At 40.9% G+C, this 26,943-nt stretch overlaps 1 protein-coding gene across 1 annotated transcript in view; it reads right to left on the bottom strand.

The window, feature by feature from the left end:
• SEMA3A (semaphorin 3A) overlaps positions 1-2,736 on the bottom strand; it is a 185,647-nt gene extending 182,911 nt beyond the window's left edge. The window contains exon 1 of the mRNA XM_064142584.1: positions 2,414-2,736. Coding sequence (XP_063998654.1) covers positions 2,414-2,525 — 112 coding nt within the window. The 5' untranslated portion in view covers positions 2,526-2,736. The remainder of the gene's footprint in view (positions 1-2,413) is intronic.
• Positions 2,737-26,943: the final 24,207 nt, after the last annotated feature.

Raw genomic sequence — 26,943 nt, forward strand, 5'->3', positions numbered from 1 at the left:
GACAGTGCTTAAAAGACATATTTCCAATACCTACAGCTCTTAAGGTTGTTCTTACGCAAGGTGTTAGCATCGATCTGTGCCTAGAATACTGAGCTAGAAGTGAAATTTGTCTGGAAAAGCACCAGCTGGTAAGGCTTCGTTTCCCCTGACTAACATCAATATCCCCATACTTCAGGATCAATGCAGTAGCATAGGGAACACACTCCTCTTGACCTGACCAAGCATTTACACTGGTATTTAACATTAAGCATGTGAGCAGTCTGATCTGATTGTTAAGATAAGGCATGTTTTAAGTCAAATATGTGATTAACTATATCTATGAATTAAAGGCCAGAGTATGAATTCCTCTAAGTCTTCTGACTTTAGCTTGCCTCAAATCAGCTATGCATTTACTTTCTTTACTAAATAGGAAATAGGGTTGCCTTGCTACAATGATATGCCAATCATAACAACAACTTCAATGTTCCTTTCAGTTTCCTGTTTTGGTCATATAGAATTACTGCATATCAAAATTCGATGTCTGGTGTATTTAAAATTGAGACCTTTTCCCCAGCAAGAGTAGAACTGGAAAACAGCCGGTCAGCAGAGTAAAAAAATGGATATGGATACAGCACCAGTGGTGTGAAAAAAAAGAAAACAAAATAAGAAAGAGAAAACCACTACCAGTTATGAATTGGCCATCCTTTGAAATTAGTTTCAGAGAATTCAGTCAGTGTGAGCAGGGGTAGTAGACTTGAGCCATCAATAAACTTTAAAAGGGTGAAAAACCCCTCACGATAATTAATTAGCCATTAAATTCCTTTACAGGATATTTTTATAACACTTTGCTTCTCCACACTAATCCGAATTTCAGTGTGACTGTAAAAGTTTGGAAGCAATTAAGAGGTTTTTACTGAGATTTTGACACGACATAGTAGAAGCTTTATTCAGACCCCATTGTACAAAATAATCAATTTTGTGATAAATACAAATTACTTTTCTTATGAAAAATCATATTAACAGATTCTGAACTTAGACTGTTCTTTCCCTACATATCTTTTTCAGGTTAAACACACAGAGATATGCATACATGTGTTCTTTAATAAAATCCTGCACATGTGTTTACTCCATACAGTGCATCCAAGTGTTGCAGGTGTTTAATTTTTGTTTTTCATCTGGAGCATGAAAATAATGTCTGTCTAGTACCAGAGAGGACTCCTCTCCCTCTCGTTTGCAGCACAAGAAAGACGAAAAAAATTTGGACAACATACTTCTACTGGCAAGAGTATTGACACTACACTGTAAACTGAGATTGACATCTACAGCCAGGCATGCACACACATGTTCTCCTTTTCTTTCCGCTGCAGGACCAGTGCGTTACTTTTTCTCCCTTCCTTCAGAACTGTAGCTGCTGCTCATTCTCTCAGCCTTCAATCTGAGAATTGTGAGAAGGCAGCTCTTCTGAGAGAGATGCAGCTACCCATAGATGTACAGATTTCCCTTTCAGAAACAATACTCTGCAGCTCTTACATTTTAAACTTCTTTCCCAGTTGTGCATTCTCCAGATTTAATAAATTCTTCTGAAAAGGTACTTGGAGAGGAACTATGCCGATAAAGAAAAACTCTGCCTACTTAAGAGTCCTCCTTTAATACTGGCAGTATTATACAAAAGTTAATTACTGATAATTGCAGTGTGAGTGGCATTACACAATTTCAAACGTAAACGTAATCTCACAGCTCTCTTTCTTCAGTCACACCTTCCCTGTGATCTCTAATGAAACGCATCAGACTACACCGAAAACAATCCCAGTTCAAACAAATTGCACTGTATTACACATCCATAGGCAGTATTTTCTAGTGCATAACAGTCCTTTCCTCTTTTTCTGGACTGATCTGTTCTTTTCAGTTTATAGTTTCTTGGCAAACCCACCATCTACTGCTTATGTTAGGCATCTGATTGTCAGATTTGTACAAACTGAATATTCATGACTTGAAATTTAACCACTTCATGCCTAAAAATAAGGAAAATATACATCTTCATCTATTCCACGCCGTTTGAAACAGACCTGGTATTGTGGCTGCGCTACATGCCCAGCACGGGAGAGATTAGCTGGGTGGCCAAACACGTCTCATCGTTTTAAAGAGTAAAGTCCGATGAAATAGCACAATACTGAAAAATGCTCTTCCACGGATCCTCAGCACGATCCGGAGTCCTTGCCTGCAAATGCAACTAACTCTTCTTTGTCTGCGTCGTGCCGACCGTAGCACGGAGTGGCTTTTTAAGTAATCTTTTTTTCAGAAATTTCTCTGGATGCCAATTTCCCCTTTAGAAGATAAGGCAAACCAGGAAGGAAAGTGGGGAGAGAAGGGAGCGACGGGGCAAGGAGGCGAGATTTTGAGGAAAACCGGGGATAAGAGAGAACAACAGACTTACCTTTATAGGATAATTTGAGCCTTGGCACATTATTCTTCACATGCTGGCAGTTCACTCTTCCTGCTAGTAATACTCCCAAGGAAAGCAAGGCAATCCCCCTGAGCCAGCCCATGCTGCAGCAGCCACTGTAGGGTCCCTGCGAGCCGGAGCCGCAGCGCTCCCCGTCCTGCCGGGCGCCGCCGGGGAACTTCAGGCAACCTGGGGAGCGGAGGTAACAGGTGATGGGGGTGGGCTCCGCGCCCCGCCGCGCCCCACCGCACCCCGCGCCGCCGACAGCCGCTCCGACCCCCCGCCTCGCCGCCGCCGGGGCAACTTCAAGCCCCTCTCACGCACACGCCGCGGGCCGGAAAAGGAGGCAGCCCCCGGGCGCGAGTGGCGTGCGGGCGGGGGGGCGGCATGATGCGAGCGGCGGCGGGCGGCGGCGCGGACCGGGGGCAGGGGCCGGGGCCGGGCCGGGGCTGGCCGGCGCCCCAGTCCCCGCGCGGCGGGCGGGTCCCGGGCGGCAGGGGCGGGCGCGGCGCAGCGCGGCGGCAGCCCCCCTCTCCCGGCGCACATGGAGGCACGGGGGACACCGCTTCTCCCCACGCTCCCGAGAGCTGCTGACAATAAGAGCGCAGGGAAGCTCGACACCCCCCCACCCCCAACACACACAGACACACACACACTCACTCGCTCCCTCTTCCCCGGCTGTCACACCACACATTAAACAAAATAAAGAATAAAAGCAGAGAGGGGAAAAAACACATCGCAGCAGAGATCAGAGGACAGAACAGAAACCTCCGCCAAGCTTGGGAAAGCTATAAATTTCACCAGCTATTTGATGTCATTGTCCTTCTTGGGCTTGAGGTTGTTTGGTTGGTGGGGGGGGGGGGGTGTGGGGTTGTTTGCTTTCTTTTCTTTGGGTTATTTTGTTTGTTTGTTTGTTTTCTATTTTGCAGTTCTAATTAAAAGATGTACGTCCCCTTTTAAAAACAACAACAGCACAACACAATCCACAATGTTGCTACCCACATAAATAACATCTCCTGCCCTTAACGTAATTCTCTTTGGCTTGCTCCCAGTTAAAAACGAGTAACAAAGTCTTCCATCAGCATAACTTTACCACTGAAGCTTTTAAAGCCTTGTTAGGGAAGGTTGTTCTAACCCTTCCACCCTCCCCACCTCCTGCACTACTCCAGTTCAGCAACAGAAATTCCTAGTAAAGCCCACTTCAACATCAGCTCAAGACATGTACAGGTCTAGAGGGGCTTATAAATTACACTGGAGTATTCTCTGAAGTGTTCTTACAAGTTAAAAACGTTTCAAACCTTCCAATTTCAAGGACTGAATGGTCATTATAACCTTATATTTTTAAGTAGCATAACTAGATCATGATTTTTGTTTGTTTGTTTAAACAAAAGGGCACATAAAATCCCTGGACGTCTTCTGACAGTTAAGGAGCTGTAAATACAAACATGTAAGAAAACTTAAGTTCTCCCCTCCCACACGCCTGAACAACTACCTTCTAGCGAGGGATGGTTTATTAAATTTTCTATGCTGTGCTGAATATCAGTCTTGTAGAGATATGTACCTGGTATTACATACCTAATGCAATATTGACAGAAATCAACCCCTAAACACCCTGGCATCACTGGAATCAACCCCTATACACACTGACATCGTCAAAGAAGTCTAATGACCACTCTTTATTTTGTTCTATACTTTTCTAGAAAGAAAATGCCTGTGGGTGCTTTATGGTGACAGAATCTATGGTATTTCAGTGAGATCTCTTCCCTCTTTTTAACCATTATTTACTGTGCATTAAAAAACAGTTATCTAGTCTCACTGATACAGACCATACCACACTGAATTTTACTGAACACAGCATCTCTTTTCTATCTTCAGACCTAGCTACTGAACCAGCATCTAGGAAACAGTCTTAACTTTGAAACTGAAGTTCACAGTTGAAAATGTGGGTGTCAGTATGGTTCTAATTAAAATGTAAAGACTCGTGCAGAACAACGCTTGATGCTGTAGTAAAGCAAGGACTACATTTCTGTCATTGCTGCTTTCATTGCTTAATATTCACACACCAGTGGAAAAGAAGAGGCTTTCCCTCTCTCTTCTTTAACAAATTCTTCTGCTTCCTGGGCTTTATTCATTAATCCTGTGACATTGTATCTGCCAAATCCAGCACTTCTATTGATCAGCAGCATTGTTAAGAAAATTAAATGAAAAAAAAAAATGTTGATTTTGCTCATTCCCACACTTGTTATCCTGAGCATTTTCATGCTCCAGGGCAGTGGATTAGAGCCCCAAAATGACAAGAGACGCCTGTCTGTTTTCCATGGATTACTCACTACAGACATTCACTCTGCAGAGGAATTCGTGTCACTTTGAGATTATTTGGAGAACTGGCCTAATGAATTATCCTTTTGTGTTGAGCAAACAATTAGAAACAAACCACAAAAGATCCCACATATTCAGGACTTCATAAAGCACATCATTTTACAATGTTGTTACACTCAATTTACTTCTGCTTGCATAAAGAAAGTACAACTCCTTTGTTGTTGTTTTTTTTTTCTTACAAGGAAAAGAGTATAAGGCTAACAATCTGTCTTTCTCATACAGAATGAATGTGTAACACTCCAAACTATTCCATAGCAACCAAATAAGCAAATCATGGTCCCCAGTAAATATATATTTTATGCCCAGAAAACACAGTGTGTAGTAACTTATCTAAGATTGCATCTGAGAGAGAAAACACAACATCATTTTAGGAGAGATGAGAGACACTTCTTGCATCCTTCATGTGAGTGACCACTCACGTTTTGCCTTCTGCTGTGGGATATGCCAGTCTAAAGACACAGAGAAGGGTAATAACTGATCCTGTGGGTTGTACTTCTGCTATTTAGCTCTAAGTAGTGCTAATCAGCTACCCAGGCTGGCATATGCTACACTCCCTTATAAGGAGAAGAGCAATGGCAGCACTTCAGTGGTTCCTGAAGAGGCTTTATATCTCAAAGGCACCCATTGCCGTATGTTGCTTCTGCCCAGGCAAAACTGGGTTCTACTTGAAAGGCATGATTTGGCCAATGCCAAGAAATGTCAAGTGCCAGAAATGTCAATTCTGGGAATTCAGGGTGGACAACAGCTCACTTTCAAACGACAATCTATTCACCTTTTTTCCTTTGGTCTTTTGACAGTAATCCAGCTGCTGAGCTGAGAGAGAAGGGAGAAGTAAAATCCAAACTTGCCCCAGTTCTTTGTATAACACCCTTCTTCCCTGAAGAAAAGACCACAATTATTAGCTTAATAAATTACTCCACTAGTTGGAAAGGAATAACAATTATTCTGCATCATCTTCCGTATTTGTTGCAGATTTTACTTCTATTTTCTGTAGTGGCATTTATATGACATTCTGTATAAGTGTTTTATGTCTCAAAATGCAGATAGGCACTTGAGGGCTCTGTTATACATTTCTGGTCTCATGCCATGTTGCTCTGCGATTTGCAGTTTTTTATACCTCTTTTCAATATGCAAAGCAACTTCACATTGACAGATCCTACAAAAAGTCATATTTTATTGTGTCTGGACTTTTACTTTTGGCCATTCATCCAGAATTACTCTTTCAATTGCTTACAAGTTTTCATCATTTGATGCTTCTCATTACTCAGAAATAGTATTACTCAGCTCATGATTACTTAAAACCTTCTTGCTGCTTCTGTGATTTTTATACTTGGAAGTTCTTGAAAGCTTAACTGCTCAAAGAAAGTCTTTAGTGTGCTTTAAAATTGTACTTATGCTTTGAGAATTGTTTCCTTTGTTTTAGATGAGTCATTACTGACTTACACTAATCTTCTTAGAATCACACAGGACCTCGCATAATCCATTTTTGATATGCAGTACTAATCTAATCATTTTGGAGAGTAAAATTTCTTGGGTTGAGTGTGCAATTTCTGGTTAAAAACAGAGAAAAAAGAAAACCTCTCAATCTGTATCTGCTAAAAGCCTCCCTAGAGAACACACTTCTGGAGGAAATGTGAAATCTTAACTTGAATCACTCCCTGCTATTTTCTTCTGTAGCAGGTGAGTTGTTTGATAAGCAGCCTATTTACTATTCTGCAAAGAGTCCCTTTGAAATTGCTCCAGTTATATACATAACAATACTTGTAACATGGTTTAGAATAACTGGATAATTATTGGCCCAAAAAGAGGCTCAGTCTAGAGGTCAGTTATTAGCATATTTGTTATGTGACATGTTACAACAGAGGATACAGTTTCACAACATGCACACTTAGAAAGCAAAACCCCATTTCAGAATATCCAGACATCATATACTACATTTTGCTCTAATGTCATAGACTGCCACCCTTTCATTTGGGATGGCACAAACATTTTATGGGGACATACTGGAAACACAGTGAAAAAGAATTGTTGGTTTTCCCACAGATATGGTGCATGCACTAGCTAATGGAGTACAAAGAATTGTAAACTGGCATTAGGGAAAAGCAGCCATGCAAAGGAAATTTGGATGTTTGCCTCTCTTCTGAAGGCGATATATCATGATGCTCTATCTGTAGATTCAAATCCTTTGCTTGCATCAGACAGGAATCTAAACACAGAATATGTCTAAGCATAGACCTTAATGCTGACACACTTTTGTTTTTTTTTTAATTGAAGAGAGAGAAAAAAAAAAGCCTACAAAAGAAGAAGAATGCTTCTGATATCCAGACCTGCTAAACTGGATATCAGGTAGTCTTTTACAGTGTTGATGATTATCACATTAGCTCAAGAGGTTATAAATAGCTGCTTCCACTTGGATTTTATCCTGTTTAAAATTTTGTGGAGTGGCACATTTGAAGTTCTGAAGCAAATTTGCAGTGCAAATTTACTTAAAAATGCATCAGTAAAAAGGGAGTCAAAGGTGTAGAGTTTAACATTGTATCAAAATGGAGTTGCCAAAACCACTGGCTTGCATCTAGATCTGGAAATATTCTTGCTGTTGGAAGTCTAGACATGCTTTTCCCCAATGTTCCCTTGGGCTAATGCTGCATTTAGTAGCCTTATTCAGATCTCCTGAATCTACATAAATCTGTAACATTTCTTATTATTGCATGTGATCAGGTTGCTAACCATGCTAGTTGGTATCTGCATTCTCTCAGCAACACTGAATCCCACCATCTTGTCACAATCAACCTTTCCTTCATTTCTCAAGGCTAATGAGACTGTAGTGTATGTGATGCTTGTACATTTGGCAGCATAATAGGATCTGTATCAGTATGATGTGTTTTATTCACAATGCTTTCAGGTCTATTAAACACCTCATCAAATTCTTCAAAAATACTCTTTGCATCCTGTTCTGTAGACAGGTTATATGCCTGTCTGAACCACAGCATTTTCAGAGTACTCTTCAAACCTAAACAAACCTTTTTGATTTTTGTGACCTCTGCTGCCTGGTGTTCATCTCACAGGAAAATGTATGACAGTGCATAGACATAGTAAGAAACCCACCCTAATATCTCACTTCTAGGCATGTGGTATTAATAAGAGTTACAAAAAACTTATATTCCCCAACTCCTGGTATGGGTCAGTAGCTTCTGTTTTGAATGGATTAGCTCTGAGGTACTCAGCTAAATTGAAGAAAACTTCCAAGTCTATTAATTTTGCGGTATAGAGACTTGTGTCATAGAATCATAGAATCAGCCGGGTTGAAGAGACCTCCAACATCATCCAGTCCAAGCTATCACCAAGCCCTGTCCAATCAACTAGACCATGGCACTAAGTGCCTCATCCAGTCTTTTTCTGAATCCCTCCAGGGATGGCGACTCCACCACCTCCCTGGGCAGGCCACTCCAATGGCAAATCACTCTCTCTGTCAAGAACTTCTTCCTAAGGTCCAGCCTATACCTCCCCTGGCATGACTTGAGACTGTGTCCCCTTGTTCTGTTGCTGGTTGTCTGAGAGAAGAGGCCACCCCCCACCTGGCTACAGCCTGCCTTCAGGTAGTTGCAGACACCAGTGAGGTCACCCCTGAGCCTCCTCTTCTCCAGGCTAAACAACCCCAGCTCCCTCAGCCTCTCCTCATAGGGTTTGTCTTCCAGGCCCCTCACCAGCTTTGTCACCCTTCTCTGGACATGTTCCAGCACCTCAACATCTCTCTTGAATTGAGGGGCCCAGAACTGGACACAGCACTCAAGGTGTGGCCTGACCAGTGTTGAGTACAGGGGAAGAATAACCTCCCCTGTCCTACTGGCCACACTGTTCCTGATGCAGGCCAGGATGCCATTGGCTCTCTTGGCCACCTGAGCACACTGCTGGCTCATCTTCAGCTACTATCTACCAGTACCCCCAGGTCACTTTCTTCTGTCTGCTCTCCATGTTGTTCTCTGATTGCTTATATTTACTGGCTCTTGGGCCTTCACTGAAGCAATATTGGTGAGGTCATGTGGTTTTTGCTGTTTGGGTGGTTTTGGTTGTTTTTTTTTTTGTGTGTTTGTTTGTTTGTTGTGGTTTTTTTTTTAACAGGAGATAAGGGAAATGCAAAAGAATATTTGGTGTTCTAATTCTTCAGAGAAAAGACAATTTGCAAAAAATCATTATAAAGGGGAAAACAAAGCAATAGAAGCCATGAAATGTTTGACTCCTTAAATCCTGTTCCAGGCCTGATGTGTTGGATTTAATTGAGGGAAGTCTAACCAAGCTGGAAGGTTTCACCCCAAATGACTAGTTGCAGAACAATTTGCTTCTATAAGTCAACAGATTTAAGGTTGATGGATCTCTGTAGTGATAGATAATAAGCTAGCCCTGTCCTTTTCCTCACTGCTGGCTGAAGAGTCATCTTGCAAGGTGCATTATACATAAATGCATTACAGATTCAGTTACTTTGGCATTCAAATCTAATTTCAGCTTTTAACACCCATATTTCTTTCATAATTGGAACAACTTAAGATACATATTTCCTGCATGAAACAAAAGAAACTGCAATGACTCAGAAAATAAGACATAGATCAATATCAAAACATAATCTTGAAGATTTTGTATTTGAAAGGAAAGTCCCCTTACATTACAATTTGCATCTTTAGATCCCTGTATACCTTTCAAGGTCTGATCATAAGGCATTTGCTCAGGGTCACACACTTAAGACTTTAGCACAACAAGAAACTGATCTTGTGTTTCTCATGTAGTATGCCAACAGTCACATCCTTACTTCTTCATTTGTCATAGTATGCAAGTGATTCCTGTCTGTCCTAAAAGTCTCTTCTTATCAGACTGTATATAGAAAACCCCCAGCTCTATTGTATCTGGGATCCATCACAGCCAACCTTTTGGTCCTATGTAACTTTGCTTAGTAACCTTTACTGCCAGCTGTCAAAGACTTGAAAGACACAAAACTATCTTGTATGCCACCCATTCATCACAGGCTTTTAAATTATCCAGGTGAATTGCAACAGACCACAAACTGAATGTATATACAGCATCTGCTGCAATAAGTTTTTTTCTGTTCTGGACTTTCCTTTTTCTCTAGTTTTGTTTTTATCTTCTGCTGAGTGCTTCATTAGTATATGACAAAGATATAAGACCAACGAAACTTCAACCACTGGCTGTCATTTTCATACATCTGCCCTATTGGACTTTCTAGACTAGAAAACTTTTAATAAGGGCTCTTTTCTTGGTTTGTTTGTTATTTTCCTGAACAAGTTTCAAGCCTGATTCTGTTGAACAATGTGTGGGTGCAAATTTTCTTTGGAAGATCAAACAATATCAAACAAAACGTAGGAGCTGAAAAGTCAGTTTCTGACTTCTGATGCCAAAACATCTATTTAATCACTATTTGTGTAGTCTGTGGAAATGGAATGGTAGGTAAACTGTGATACTTAGGAAAACTTGGTTAAATTCTGAATAATTTGACCTCTGCAAATGCTTTTAGAGTCAGCAATACAGAGAAGTGTGTGCTGGTAGAGGGGAATTCAAAGAAAAATAATTTAGAAGAACTCTCTCTTTTCCTTTTTGAATCCCCAGTGAATATGGATTTCAACAGGGGAGGAGAACTTTATCCCTCCTTTGGACTGGATTTGTAAGTACTTCAGAAGAGCTTTTCATAACATTATTTTTCTATTTGTTTCTCTGACATCAGAGATTATGGTATTTCAGGAAGGTAAATACAGACAAAGAAAAGAAAGGTTCCTTCTGTCTCCTGAAGTGCTGAAATCCAAAACAGTTAAGACAGAGCTGAACCAGTCACATAAATCTTGTTTGTGGAAATTCAAACATAGGTTGAACACACACATACCATTCTCCTTAAAAATCATAGATCATAGAATGGTTTAGGTTGGAAAGGACCTCAAAGATTCCAACCCCCTGCCATAGGCAAGGACATCTCTCACTAGAACAGGTCACTTGAGGCCTCATCCAGCCTGGCCTTGAACACCTCTAGGCAGGGAGCAGCCACGCAACCTGTTCCAGTGTCTCACCACCCTCACTGTAAAGAACCTTTTCCTAACATCTAGTTTGAATCTCCCTTCTTCCAGTTTAAGCCCATTACCCCTCATCCTATCATTACAAGACCTTGTCAATAGTCCCTCCCCAGCCTTCCTGTAGGCCCCCTTCAAATACTGGAAGGCTACTACAAGGTCTCCTTGAAGCCTTCTCTTCTCCAGGCTGAAGAGCCCCAGCTCTTGTAGCCTGTCCTCATAGCAGAGGTGCTCCATCACTCTGATCATCTTCGTGACTGTCCTCTGGACTCGCTCCAACAGTTCAATGTCCTTCTTGTGTTGGGGGCTCCAGAACTGTATGCAGTACTCCAGGTGAGATCTCACAAGAGCAGTGTAAAGGGGAATCCCCTCCCTTACCCTGCTGGCCACACTTCTCCTGATGCAGCCCAGAACACAGTTGCTCTCTGGGCTGCACATGCACACTGCTGGTTCATGTTGAGCCTTTCATCAACCCAGACCTTCAGGTCCTTTTCCTCAGGGCTGCTCTCCAGCCATTAACCACCCAGCCTGTATCTATGCTTGGGATTGTGCTGACCCAGGTGCAGGACCTTACGCTTGGCCTTGTTGAATTTAATGAGGTTGGCCTGGGCCCACCTCTCCAGCCTGTCCAGGTCCCTCTGAATGGCATCCCTGCCCTCTAGCAAGTTGACTGTGCCACACAGCTTGGTGTCATCTGCAGACTTGCTGAGGGTGCACTCATTTCCTCTGTCCATATTTCACTGAGAAAGATGCTACACAGCACTGCTCCCAGAACTGACCCCTGAGGGATGCCACTTGGCACTGGTCTCCAGGTGGGCTCTGTGCCATTGATCACCACTCTCTGTGTAAGACCATCCAGCCAATTCCTTATCCATCAGTGCTCCACCCATCAAGTCTGTGTTTCTCAAGTTTGGTGTCCAGGATGTCATGTGAGACAGAGTCAAATGCCTTATTTAGGTCCAGGTAGATGTTGTCTGTTGCCCCTCCCTTGTCTGTTGGTGTTGTGACTTCATCATCAAAAGCCACTAAATTTGTCAGGCATGATATATATGACTGAAATAACTGAAAACATATTTTGTTTGTTTCTCAGGGATCCTAGAAATACTTTAAATACTTTGCTACTTTGACATTTGTATGTGCATACAGAGAGCAGAAGTACAAAGATCATCAAGTAGTAAAACACAGATCCCTGATCTACAGCGATATTTTTTACACTAGTACTTAGGCACCTGAGCCTGACCACTTGCAGTTCACCTTCCTTCTTTTCTCTCCTAAGAGAACATGAAGTGACAGAGCTCCTTGGATTGAAGACTAACAGCTGGGGTAAAGGTGGTAAAAGTGGACAGGAAACACGGGCAGATGTGGGGAGGAGCACTGCCTTGTGGCATTTGAACACCCTGTTGGAGATCATGCGATTAACAGCGATCTGCTGACACTGTGAAACATTTTTCTGCCCTCCCTGTTCCCCATGCCTGAGAAGAAAAAAAAAAAAGATGCTGGTACTACATAAATATTTCCCATGATAACAGAAAACTGCAATTCTGGACAAGAATTAGCTACATAGCGACACTTTAGTGACTTATGATCAGACTAGGCAGAAAAAAAACCCATATACTAGTAAGCTAGGTATTCTTTACATGCAAAATAATGTAATTAAAGCATATTTTATGTTAGAGCAAAATAGTCAGGGTGAAAGACTGGACTCATACATGCACAGTATTTATCTATCTGTACACATACAAAACATTTTATATGGGCAGTGTAACATAGAATTGGCATAATTAGCCATCTTAACATTCCTTGGCATTTCACAATTCCTTACAGATGGATTCCTTTCTCCTTTCTGTTTAAAAATTATATGTACTGGTTTCATAAATCTCTCAGCCACATTCCAGAGTATTTCTTAAATCTTTACACCGCAGTCTTCCAAACTGTAAATATAAGTCCATGAAGGTCAGCTTTCTTCTTCCTTTTGTTTTTGTTTTGGTTTGGTTTTTGTTTGGTTGGTTTGATTTTTTTTTGTTGTTGCGTTGGGGTTTTATTTGTTTGTTTATTTGTTTCATGTTTGTCTTTACCTTCAAGTGAAACAGAAGCAGAATATGTTCATAAAGACCAAAATTCCATTGTTTGTACTGATCAGCACAGACTAGTCAGTGAGAGGGAAAAAACGAGGCATCTGTTGAATACAGCAGGTTGTTGTATGAAGCTACTTGTCATTTGCTTTAAGCAGCTGAAACTTCACTTTCCTACTCTCCACCCCACCACAGGACAAAGTTATGGAAATGAAGGTGACTTCATAAAGGTGACTTTAAATGAAATTACAAAAGCTGATGCACATAAACTTAATCTTTGCCCTTTTGAAGCATTGTTCCCCCTCAGACTTAAGTGATGTTGCTAAAAGCAGGAAACAGTGTGATAAAGTCTAGAATTAGTGTCCTTAAAGGGTTTATTATGATGGTAAACCCAACTGTTAGGAGAGCTTCCTTGTATCCAAAAGGTCTCTATTGTACTTCAGCAAAAGGCAGTTTCACGATGTGAAAATTGGAAGAAGAGTTAAAAATTAGCACCTCAGCCTTGCTCTCCGTTTTTCTCCTGATGTGTTGAATGATACATGATGTCGAATGATGTGCAGTAATTCCCCTTTCTCTCTTTTGAACACAATAAATGGGTTCTATTTCTGAGAAAACTTATTTAAGCCAAAATTTACTCCCAGTAACCCTGATGTCAAACCCAAGGAACAACAGTGCAAATGCAATTCCTCTGAATTCGCGCTGATGTAATGGAAAACAGAATGTGGTGTTTGAAGAAGCAGCTGTCACCTTCTGGAAAACTTTATGAAACATCTTACTTGGAAACAAGCATTCTTCTGTGCAATGATTTCCCCTCAACTACTTGTCTCTCTTTCCTTCCTCCTGAAGACAGTGCTTTTAAACAGAATCACTGTTGTTTCTTAAGAATTTATCTGCTTCTGCTCTTACTCCCCACCTGACATCATAATCCTCTGTTTGTGATATAGTAATCATCTTTACAATGACCAATTGTGATACTACGAACTGGGCTTAAAATCTGATCTGAAAAGTACATTTTACTCTGATATCTTACATAATGTCATATCAACTTTCAGCTCAAGAGATAATAATTTCAACCAAGTGACATCAATTAAATTTTCATACATTTGATACAACTCTCTAGAGATGATTCCCTCCGGAGTGTACAGTTTTATGATTTGACCTTTGAAAATATTTCCACTGTCTAGCCAGTGCTTGGCTATGCAATCCTAATGATTTTGCTGAAGTAGAAAAGCACTATTTGTACAATTCAGTCCAGCCTCCCATAAAAGTTTAAAGTTGCAACAAGTGGAAGTTAAAAAAAAAAAAAAGGAAAACCAAATGTAAATATATTTCTCATGAATTGTTCAATGAGTTTCAGATACCATAATGTGTTATGAGAATAACCTGAAAAGCAACAGCCTACTTGACAAGTGCTGAGTGAGTACCTTTCTAAAGTTTTCAGTCTTACATTTGAGGATACAGTTTCATCCTGTATTTTTGCTCTGAAATTCAGTAGTTTCTCTGTTCATCCTACCATCCTTGGCAGCTTTAACTGGAGTTATTCATAGGTTTCAAATTATGCACACACTTTGCTGGATCTGTGCCCATGTGTGTTGAATTTTTTTTTTATGAGCAGGATAGCCAGCAGAATCCAGAATCAAGGAGAATCAATTTTTGTTCTTTAGCATACTATGAAATTTAAGGAAGGACCTCTGAGAAAAATTGAGATCTTGGGAAGCAGGTTATCAGATGCTATGTAGCCCAGATCTTCTCTTCTTAACAGCTAAAAACACTCGAAAAACAGCAGACTGTGCCTAAACTTAAGCCTGATGACTAACTCAGCCAGATAGAGGATCAAGATTTCTAGAGTCTTAAAGTTTCTTGTTTAAGTAAACCACTACACAGTGATTTGAGCTATAAATTATTTTAAACAAATATTATAGAGTGGGATTTTTTAATGGCTAGAATTCAAGATGTTTCCTTCGTGTAGGAGTCATCTCCTGAATGTAAATCACTTTTTGAATGTGATGATTACATTAAGAACATGAGAAGTGTCTCAACAAAGTTAAGATCATCATGAGGGAGGTTTTCCTCCCTCTTTACTCTGCCCTAGTGAGATCTCATTTGGAATATTTGGTCCAGTTCTGAGCTCCCCAGTTCAAGAGGGTCAGAGACCTACTTGAGTCCAATTGAGGGCTACAAAGATGATTATGAGGAAAGGCTGAGAGACCTGGGACTTTTTAGGCTGGAAAGGACTGACAGGGGATCTAATAAGTGTTTATTAATAGATGAGGGATGGGTGGCAAGAAGGAAGGGACAGCCTCTGCTCACTTGCACCCTGTGATAGGACAAGGGGCAGTGGCTGTAAACTACAGCATAGGAAGTTCCACCTCAACACGAGGAAGAACTTCTTTACTGTAAGGGTCACAGAGCACTGGAATGGGCTCTGCAGAAAGGCTGTTGAGTCTCCTTCTCTGGAGAATTTCAAGACCTGCCTGGATGCATTCCTGTGGGACCTGCATTCGATTATATGGTCCTGCTCTGGCAGGACAGTTGGACTCTAAGATTGAAGATCGGCAGAGGTCTCCTCAAACCCCTACACTGAACTATCCGCCTGATGTGTCGCCTCTGCCCACCAAGACAGCAGATGCCCAGGGGCTGTGGTGGAAAGACCCCCTGGAATGTGCAGCAAAGATAAGATCATCGTAAACGACCTGCCTGCTGTGTCAGCTCTGCTCACCGAGATAGCACATCTGGCAGTCACATATGCATTGTAATGTAGATGAGCCCGATGGAGCTACAATGAATGAACCAAGAACAGTGTAAAAGCCCTGAGCTGTACTGAGGGAAACATCACCGAGGACATTTCAGGGTGGAAGCAGCAGCCCAGGACCAAAGAAGGATTATGGAGTGATAAGTACTTCTCCTGCTCTCTCTTTCTCCCTTCTCTCTCTCCCTCTCTCTCCCTTTTCTCTCTCTCCCTCTTTTTTTCCTTTTCCTTTTCTCTTTCTTTCTTTCTTTCTTTCTTTCTTTCTTTCTTTCTTTCTTTCTTTCTTTCTTTCTTTCTTTCTTTCTTTCTTTCTTTCTTTCTTTCTTTCTTTCTTTCTTTCTTTCTTTCTTTCTTTCTTTCTTTCTTTCTTTCTTCCTTCCTTCCTTCCCTCCTTCCTTCCTTCCTTCCTTCCTTCCTTTCTTCCTTTCTCTCTCTCTCTCTCTCTTTCTTTCTCTCTTTCTCTCTTTCTTTATTTTTTTTACTCCATTTTCTCTTTCTTTAATAAATAGTCTCTTCTTGATATATGACCTTCTTTGTGTCTTAATTTCACTCATGGTCATATTCAAAAAAGAGCCAAGCCTCCTCCCTAACTTCCAGACCAAGACAATTCTTTAATAGATATTTCTAAGGAAATTACTTCCTCAACTGAAATATTTGGCTTTTTGAAATATATTTCATGTACAAACCAACAGGTGGAAGAAATGAACTAGTATTTTGTGAATATTCTTTGCAATTACTACATTAATGTAATTATTTCCCATTAAGGAACTCAGAAGTTCCCACACTTCCAGAAGCCTTGTTTTCCTAAGTCAAGAAGACTCTTGCTGGTAAAGGAATTATTTTCCTCTTGGTTAAATGTCCTGCTATGGTAAAATGTTCCATCTGGTGTGTTGAGCTGCAGAGCCGTAAAAGCCAATTTCTCTCTGCTGTCGTCTCCTGGAAGGCCATGTGCACGCAAGATGAATCTCTTACACCATAAGATGGATCTCTGATGACATGAATTAGTACATAGCATGTGTTGCTTTGGAAAACTTTGTTTAATATTGAACACTGGTTGATGATACTCTCCAGTGATATCCCATTACGAAACTGATTATAAAAAGACCGCAACCACATTCTGGATAAAGTTGTTATCCATTCTGCTTGCCACACCAATGCCTTGCCGTGGAAAACCATCCTAGATTTATTGACCACAAATTATTCTCTATGTGAAATAAATTAGTCGGAGGAAGAAGCGTATCTTTATGGCTTTCAGCACATCTCCTGTGGAAACATCATGAAATATGCAAAACCTATTTCAAGAATCTTTTCCGATGTTTTGTATATGCAACAGCCGCTCTCTCAAAAGCTGTATTTCTTCACTGATCACGTTTTCAAGACTCCTGAAACCAAGCTTTCAAAGTACAGTTTGATAGAGACTAATCACTTGCTTGTTTATGTGCTTTTTTTTTTTTTTTTAACATGCTATGTAGTTCAGTTCCTGGAAAGGATAAGTTTGAGATGGTTACTGTTGTTATGGCATGAAATTGATCTGGGCTCCAGCCAAACCCAAGTCTCATTCTCGTTTTAGATAGATACGTTCACATGAAAATGAAGACCTTTCTAATGAAATGTGCTGGGGGATTATATTACAAGTGGCAGGACACATTACCTTATTTATCTAGTTGTGCTTGCATGACTTGCTAGGCCAGCAGTTATGACAAACGTTCTGTGCACAACCCACTCTATAGACTATTTCCATTAAAAGCAACATGATTGAGTGCACTGCTTTGCTCATAGTTAAGATATGCTTCAATGTTTATATCAACCCAATTAAATCCTGTTGTTTTAAAGCAATAAAAAGGGTTCCATAATTGCCACATGTTCTTTACCATCTTCAGATCTGGAGACTAGGAAATAGTTTGCAAGATTCCTGACCATACTGTATCATCCTCACACATTTGACCTTAATTTTTTTCTTGTATGATAAAACATTCTAGAACTTTTTGTGTGTGTTACTATAGTTCTTCCTTATCTTTTTCTACCACTTTACATAAAGATACCTGAAATGATATTATTATTGTGACTATTGTAATTTTAAGAATTCTTCTTGTTTATACATTATCATGGTTGTACCTGGCATGTTGCAGGCAAAAATCAATGAGCAACTAAGTTAAAACACTGTGGTTGCACACAATCACATCATTAACATACTCTTACTGGCAGCTGAAAAATGTGTTACACAGCTCCCTTTGACACATCTGTTCTTGTGCAATATGTCCCATCATCTTCATAAGTGTATTAATTCTGAGTGCTTCCATCTGAACCAAATTAAAAGAGCCTATACTTCAAATAATGATGTCCTGAAAAATATCTTTCAGTGAATGTTTTATATGGAGGCAAGTAAATTTAGCTACCACTCTGAAAACCTCTTGGGAAGTATTATTTGTGGGCTTAAAGTTGGGGAATTAAGCTATTTGAAATTTTGTCATATTTGGTCTCTGTAAGCAGACAAGGAAAGGTCTTCTTTTCAATATCTGAAATTACAGGGAACATTTTTCTCTGTGGACTTTGGATATCTTCTGTGGAACCTTCATTCATGTAAGCTAGCATATAAAAGTCTAATTTGAGGTAAAAGCAAGACAGGAGAGGGTTTAGGGCGTGGAGTTACCTGCAAGGCCATTGAGAGTATTTGTTTATGCTAAATGGGCTGTGGCAAGCTCCTCTGAGTGTTAGGCTTTAATTGCGCTGTTATTGCCTGCCTAGAAACAGCTCTGGATGTATGGACATTGTCTGGAGATCAGAACAGGTAGCTTAGCACTTGAATAGTTAGGTGGTTTTCTCTTTCTCTTTCTTTCTTTCCTTCCTTCCTTCCTTCCTTCCTTCCTTCCTTCCTTCCTTCCTTCCTTCCTTCCTTCCTTCCTTCCTTCCTTCCTTCCTTCCTTCCTTCCTTTCTTTCTTTCTTTTCTTTCTTTCTTTCTTTCTTTCTTTCTTTCTTTCTTTCTTTCTTTCTTTCTTTCTTTCTTTCTTTCTTTCTTTCTTTCTTTCTTTCTTTCTTTCTTTCTTTCTTTCTTTCTTTCTTTCTTTCTTTCTTTCTTTTCTTTCTTCCTTCCTTCCTTCCTTCCTTCCTTCCTTCCTTCCTTCCTTCCTTCCTTCCTTCCTTCCTTCCTTCCTTCCTTCCTTCCTTCCTTCCTTCCTTCCTTCCTTCCTTCCTTCCCTCCCTCCCTCCCTCCCTCCCTCCCTCCCTCCCTCCCTCCCTCCCTCCCTCCCTCTTTCTTTTTGTCTTTCTGAAATATAGAAATGTCATCAGGCTGTGGGGTTAAGGCTTAGGATATAGAGTTGGAATATAAGAATGTGTACCTGAATTGTTATGTGCCATCCAACTACGCGAACATAGCCTATCATTGGTGCATGGTTAAAATATGTGAGCCCACATCTTTGTCACCAAAGCAAAAAGCACCTGTGGGAATGGTTCTAGTCCTTGCATTGCATACTAGCTCCTTTCCCTGCTTAAGCCTTACTCTTCTCAATGCAGCTCACCACAGCAGCAATTTGCCTAGCACAAAGGATTCTAGTTGGAAATCACAGCAGGCAGGAGGGAAAAAACAGAGGAAGGATTTGATAAAAAAAAACAAACCAAGATCTAGTTCTTTGAGTTCAGAGGCTGGTTATGTGACAGGAATTAAAGGAATTAAAACTCTTCCTAGAGAATGTTATAATTAATAAAGGCATTAATATTTGAGCTGATATTTGTACTATATCTTGTGCATTGTCTGAGACAAAAAAGTTTGGAAAAGTCAAATGATGGGAAAAAGAGAGATACAGGATGAAGAAACTCCTCTGAAACACTATCTAAAGGGTGGGAGTCAAGACGATGGGACCAGTCTCTTTTCAGTGATAGGGCCCCTCAATTCAAGAGAGATGTTGAGGTGCTGGAACGTGTCCAGAGAATGGCAACAAGGCTGGTGAAGGGCCTGGAACACAAACCCTATGAGGAGAGGCTGAGGGAGCTGAGTTTGTTTAGCCTAGAGAATAGGAAGCTCAAGGGAGACTTCATTGCTACCTACAACTACCTGAAGGGAGGTTGTAGCCAGGTGGGGGTTGGTCTCTTCTCTCAGACAACCAGCAACAGAACAAGGGAACACAGTCTCAAGTTGTGCTGGGAGAAGTACAGGCTGGATGTTAGGAAGAAGTTCTTCACAGAGAGAGTGATTTGACATTGGAATGGGCTGCCAGGGAGGTGGTGGAGTCACCGTCCCTGGAGGAGTTCAAGAGAAGCCTGGATGAGGCACTTAGTGCCATGGTCTAGTTGACTGGACAGGGCTAGGGCTGGGTGCTAGGTTGGGCTGGATGATCTTGGAGATCTCTTCCAACCCGGTTGATTCTATGATTCTGTGAAGAGGCAGCAGACTCAAACTAGAACACAGAAAGTTCCTTCTAAGCATAAGGAAAAAATATTCACTCTGAGGGTGATGCAGCACTGGGGCAGCCTGCCCAGAGATGTTGTAGATTCTCCTTCTCTGGAGACTTTCAAAACCCATCTGGATGTGTTCCTGTTTAGCCTGATGTAGGCATATCTGCATTAGTAAGGACGTTGTACTAGATGATCCTTAGATGTCCTTTCCAACCTTTACCATTCTAATATTCTGTGATAAGTTTTTATTAGCTGCTGTGTTATTTCTGGAAGAACTTATATTCATGGGCTATATTGGGCTGCAAACTCTGCTTCTGTCCCTGCCTAGTGGCCAGCTTTAGCCAGCAAAGACTTGAAAAGAAGTTTCTACAATCACATAAGAGTAAATGGAGGGTGGCTTTGAACTCATTTGCTTGCATGAGATAAACAAATTTAAAAGATACACTTAATGGCATACTTATGCACAAGTGGAAGAGTTGGCTGAAATCCACTTCAGACTTTGAATTTTACCATCACAACTCGTATCAGATAAAAGCCGTTTCCAGAAACCAGAAAACTCTGTTAGGAGGAATAGCAGGTTCTGCCTCATTCATAGCAGTTGTGAGTTAGTGGAAATGGTGCAATTAAAGTTCAGCAATTTATGTAAGGAGGGTAGGAGAGCCCTGCAGAGGGACCCTGACAGCCTGGATGGGTGGGCAGAGGCCAATGGGATGAGATTTAACAAGGACAAGTGCAGGGTTGTACACTTTGGTCACAACAACACCAAGCAGCACTACAGGCTGGGGACTGAGTGGCTGGAGAGAAGCCAGGAAGAAAAGGACCTGGGGGTACTGGTAGATAGTAGGCTATAGATGAGCCAGCAGTGTGCCCAGGTGGCCAAGAGAGCCAAAGACATCATGGCCTGGATCAGGAACAGTGTGGCCAGTAGGACAAGGGAGGTTATTCTTTCCCTGCACTCAACACTGGTCAGGCCACACCTTGAGTGCTGTGTCCAGTTCTGGGCCCCTCAATTCAAGAGAGGTGTTGAGGTGCTGGAACATGTCCAGAGAAGGGTGACAAAGCTGGTGAGGGGCCTGGAACACAAGCCCCATGAGGAGAGGCTGAGGGAGCTAGGGTTGTTTAGCCTGGAAAAGAGGAGGCTCAGGGGTGATCTTATTGCTGTCTACAACTACCTGAAGGGACATTGTAGCCAGGTGGGGGTTGGTCTCTTCTCTCAGGCAACCAGCAATAGGACAGGAGGACACAGTCTCAAGTTGTGGCAGGGGAGGTCTAGGCTGGATGTTAGGAGGAAGTTCTTGCCAGAGAGAGTGATTTGCCATTGGAATGGGCTGCCCAGGGAGGTGGTGGAGGCACTGTCCCTGGAAGTGTTCAAGAAAAGCCTGGATAAGGTACTTGGTGATATGGTTTAGTTGATGATCTTGGAGGTCTCTTCCAACCTGGTTAATTCTATGATTCTATAATTCTATGATTCTCTTAGTCAGGAGAAAGTTTGTTATGAACATATAAACCAGGACATTGACAGTGTCTGGAACAGGAGAGGTTAATGCTATAATGCTGATAAGTAAGTAATACAAACTTCAACTCAGAACAGCCAATAATGTGAGTTACACACCTGTCGGTCAGCTAAGGAATCTGCCAAGGCAGGTGGCATTTACCCTTTAAAGGATTTTCTACTACTTATTTGGAACAGCAGTTCACACTACAAAAAAATCTGTCATAACACTTATTGTCAAAGTAGAAATAAAAACTAGAGGGGCAGAGAATATCTCATGCTGTATTACCAGAAAGTGATGTGTTCATAACATAGCTGAGTTAATGAGACAAGATATTTTGTATATATTGCTATACCTGTGATGCTTTTCTCTATGTATTTAAAAAGATGTAATTCCTCGGTAATAAATTCCCTTCCAAAAATTAGCTTAGCTTCACTAGATTTGTATTTGAGAAAAACATTTCACCAGACCTAATTTTCAACAGAAAAGATACATGAAAACAAACAAACAAATAACCCCATCAAATCACTTCTTATTTTAGCAGGTGAAGGCAGTGGCTGCCATGAATAATCTGTGTATTGCACTTATGTGTACCCCAAACCTCCATGAGCATGAAGGAACCACGTGCAATACTGAAGCTAAGGAAATCTGCAGTAACTATAAGGCAGTACAGTTACAGTGGAAGAAAGTAGCTGAATGAGTAGGCAAATGAAGGAAGGAATAATTCTTAACCTGGATTCACATAAAATGTTCTTACCTTATACTGTAAGACTCACAAGTAATTTGAGCATACATATCTGAACAAGAACACATAACTTTTGAAGGTGAAAGGGGATTTTTCAACATAAACATAGAAGAAAACCAACATTTAAAACTTTGTCAGAATAATCATTGCTGATGCCTGAATTTGTGTGGTTTTGATTCCTACATCTAAATTTTTACTCCCAACATTATCTTGTGGTATTAAAAACCAAGTTTGCAGTGAAAAGAGAGTGACTCTTCACAGAATCATAAAATGGCTTAGGTTGGAAGGGACCTCACAGATCATCTACTTGAGCTTCCTCGCCATGGGCAGGGATGCCTCTCAGCTACACTCAATTGCTTGAGGCCTCATCTGACCTGGCCTTGAACACCCCCAGGGAAGAGACATCCACAGCCTCCTTGGGCAACCTACTCCAGAGTCTCACCACCCTTGTACTGAAGAACTTTTTACTAAGATCCAGTCTAAACATACTCTCCCTCAGCTTCAAACCATTCCCACTTGTCTTATTGCTAGACACCCTTATGAAAAGTCCTTCTCCAGCCTTCCTCTAGGATCCCTTCTGGTATTGGAAGGCAGCTCTAAGGTTCCCTCAGAGTCTTCTATTTTCTAGGCTGAACAACCCCAACTCCCTTAGCCTATTGTCACAGCAGAGGTGTTCCAGCCCTTGGATCATCTTTGTGGCCCTCCTCTGGACTTGCATGAACAGCTCTGTGTCCTTCTTATGATGGGGACACCAAAACTGGGCACAGTATTCAAGGTGAGGTCTCACAAGGTCAGAGTAGAGGGGAAGAATCAGCTCTCTTGCATTCTTGCAAGAATAACACAAAGGACATTTTTCAAGAAGGTGGTATTTATGGTGCTCTCTGCCTCCTTCCCCTAATGTGTTCTTTAGTATATCTGAATATGTGTCACTGTCAGCATTGAGCCAAAGTAGCACCAGCAGCTAAAAGATGGGCATTGAAAGATCTCAGTGTGCTACACTCAATTCTTCAGATATGCTTTATGCTTGTCCCAGGAATATTTATTATTGAAATGCAGAGCAAAACCAGAATGCAGGCTCATTAAAATTTGCCTTCATAAGACAAATGGATTTACAAAACACTTTAAAAATAATAATTACATGAATTATGCACAGAGGGAATGAGGAATGTAGACACCTGGACCAGTGTATTACCTGGGAAATCCCTCTGGCTCACAGATTGTTTCCCAGTTATCCAAGACAAGAGAAAACACACAAAGAGTTCAGAGAGTACATGATATAGTTCTTCAGGCTGCAAGTAGCTGGTTTAGATAACACAGGTTGTACATGAATACTACAGACAATACTAAGACCTGTCCAAGTAGTATTTTGCTTTAGGAAAACAAAATAAAACATGAGACAGCCATGAGTGGTAGCTCTGAGCTGTTGGAATTTTGAAAAGAAACAGAGATCGTAGCCCAAATCTGAATAACCATAATATAGGTTCTGTGCAACAGACATAACATATTGAGTGGAGACCTTAACACAACTAGGTGTATGCAGATTATAGTAAGGCTGAAGTCATCACTAAAATGCCTGATGCAACAAAAAGTTTAAGTTCCTCTCAATGCTAAGTTGTATAGGGACGTTTGTGATCAGTCTTGCTGCTTAAGTTAAACAGTGCAAAAAACACCCTCATGCCTATGATAGTGAAGCTTAAAGACTTTTTAAAACTGAGGAGTTTATTAAAAGACCCAGTCATACATAGCTACTATGCCAGAAAGCAGGAGTGTAATTTTTTTCTATTAAAGTTCTAAGAAAGGCTCTGGCAGAATGTACTTAGAGCATTGTAATTGAAAAGAATCAGCACCGCTTCATGTATTACACTAACCACACTAACCACTAACCAAAAATGAGTTTCAGTCTGCTCAAAAGGAGGCATTGACCTTAAGCAATGAAAATAAGGCAGCTGCTTCCTTCTTTCTGACTATGCTTTTTGAAAATGAAGCTGGTCAGATATTATTTACTGCTATCACAAGGGGATCTGGCAAAAGTTTCTGGTGTTTGAAAACCTGGAAAAATATTTTTTTGTTTCAGATACAAAGCTACTCTTTCAAAGTGATACCAAGGGGGGAAAGATTTAATAATTACAGTAACACTGTCTGGGTAAACAGGCAGTGAAGTCAGTTACTAGGTTATAGAGTTGTCAACACATGAACCAACTCATCGGGTCTTATGTTACATGTGGATTAAGATTGCCAGAGCAGTTTGACATCTAAATATGAGATAACACAGTGGAAAATCATTGAAGTTACCAGCATGGGGTGGAAAGATCAGAATTTTCCAAGAGTGTTCTTCAGCCTAAAGTGTTACAGGAATATATATATTCAAAGGAATGTGCAAAAGCCATTCTGTAGTCAAAAAACAACTTAGAGGAAGGGAAAAAAATGTAACAACCTGAAGTGAATACTGAAATAAAGAATATTGGCAGAGATTACCACTTGAGACAAAATTAAGGGCAAGAGTCATAAGGTCATGCCAATAATAAAGGTAAATGGGAACCCTGAAAGTAAGGGTTTGAAAAGACATAGATAGTACTGTTTAAGTTGGTAAGGACAAACACACATACTACAATATAATACTGACTTACCAGAGATTAGTTTAGGAGAAAATATTGTAGCTAAACAGGTAGCCCATATGTATTATGTGCACCAGTTCTGGAGCCCCCATTACAAGAAGGATGTGGACACGCTGGAGCCTGTCCAGAGAAGGGCCATGAGGATGGTCAGAGCATTGGAGCACCCCTCCTATGAGGACAGACTGAAAGAGTTGGGGCTGCTCAGTCTGGAGAAGAGGAGGCTGCAAGGTGACCTTATTGTGGTCTTTCAGTGTCAGAAGAGGGCCTACAAAAAAGCCTGAGCAGGACTTTTTAGGCTATCAGTGACTGACAGGACTAGGGGGAATGGAGCAAAGCTGGAGGTGGGGAGACTCAGAGTGGACATGAGGAGGAAGTTGTTCAGCATGAGAGTGGTGAGAGCCTGGAACGCATTGCCCAGGGAGGTGGTTGAGGCCCCATGGCTGGAGGTGTTTAAGGCCAGGCTGGTTGAGGCTGTGGGCAGCCTGATCTAGGGTAGAGTGTCCCTGGGCATGGCAGGGGGGTTGGAACTGGATGATCCTTGTGGTCTCTTCCAGCCCTGACTGATTCTATGATTCTATGATTAGGTGTTTGGGCTTTTTTTTGTGCTTTGGTTTTATTTTGTTTGTTTTGCTAAACCAGCTATGTGTCTAAAGGAAACCTATTGTAGTAAGTTCTACCACAGATTAGCTACTGCTCTTTTAGGCAGTTTTAGCATAGCTTTAGAGTGCAACCTTAATTGATATTATCCCTAATGCTATAGGTAGTCAAGAAAATGGTGCTGAAAAAAAAATCAATAAGCAAAACAAAACTAAACCAACCAACAACTAAAAGACCTGTGGGGTCATGCTTTAAACAATGCTAAACATGACTTACTTGTGTATTGCTACCAACAGATCTGAAGTGGGGCTGCTATTTGTTCCAAACAGAATAGAAAATGACATAAGAATGTCAGACCCAACATTAAAAGTAACGAGACAGGGAAAAAAAACCCATGTGGTACCACCACCAGAAGTCACCATTTTAAGAAAGTGAAGTAAGATCATTTTGTGAGAAAAGGCAGTCACCAGTGGCACCAGAAGAAACTGTCAGTCCAAACTGTCACATACTTTAAAGTAAGGGTTATATCTCTACAAGTCTTGGAGAGACATTTGAAAAGGTCACTTCCCCTAAGGAAGTGCCACTTTGCTAAGAGTTTCAGCAAACTAACCCAGTGCAATTTATGGACATGTCATAACCAAGGCTAAGTGGCCCCAATGGGAAGGCAAGAAGATTTCTGGGACAGCATGTCAGAAGTTGCTGGTCACTTTAGAGAATTTACAACTAGTGAATAAAATATAAGTAAAAAAAGAGGCTATAAATATTTGAAATCTGGCATTATGCTAACGATGATTCCTGTTGGGTTTGGTTTGTATGTTGGTGGTTTGCTGCTGCTGGTTTTTTTTTTGTTTGTTTGTTTTGTTTTGTTTTGGTGGTGGTTTTTGGTGTTTTGATTTGGTGTTGGTTTTTTTTTTATGCTTGGCTGTGAAAAAAAAAAGAAATAGGATTTTATATTGTATTATTAGTCCTTTTCACACATCTGTTAAACTAATACTAAATAGTGTGTCTCATTTAGTTATTACTGCTCAGTTAGAAAAACCTGGGAGCTAGATTATGCACAGTTTACTCAAATATCTGGACTGTGGGCAATTTTAAAAGATCACCACAGCAGCACAGTTATAAATGAGCTGGGCCAATACCCTCGTTTCTCATCTCTTTCCCACCTGACAGTGAATTTTAAGAAAAGTACCATAAAGTAGGTGAACAGACTCAATTTAATTGCTAAAACATCAGCAGTAGAGGAACCTGAGCAACATGGAAATAAAAGAATTTCAGTTCCACCCACAGAAACTATTTAATCTTTATTTAAACATATTCTTCTTAATAATTTTTCCTACACCTTTGTTAAGAGTAGGATTTTTTAGTGCTGCTGCTGCTTTGGAAAATACGACTTTGACCTGCCTTTCCAACTTC

This window comes from Pogoniulus pusillus, chromosome 4 (genome assembly GCF_015220805.1).
Source record: "Pogoniulus pusillus isolate bPogPus1 chromosome 4, bPogPus1.pri, whole genome shotgun sequence".
Taxonomy (NCBI): domain Eukaryota; kingdom Metazoa; phylum Chordata; class Aves; order Piciformes; family Lybiidae; genus Pogoniulus; species Pogoniulus pusillus.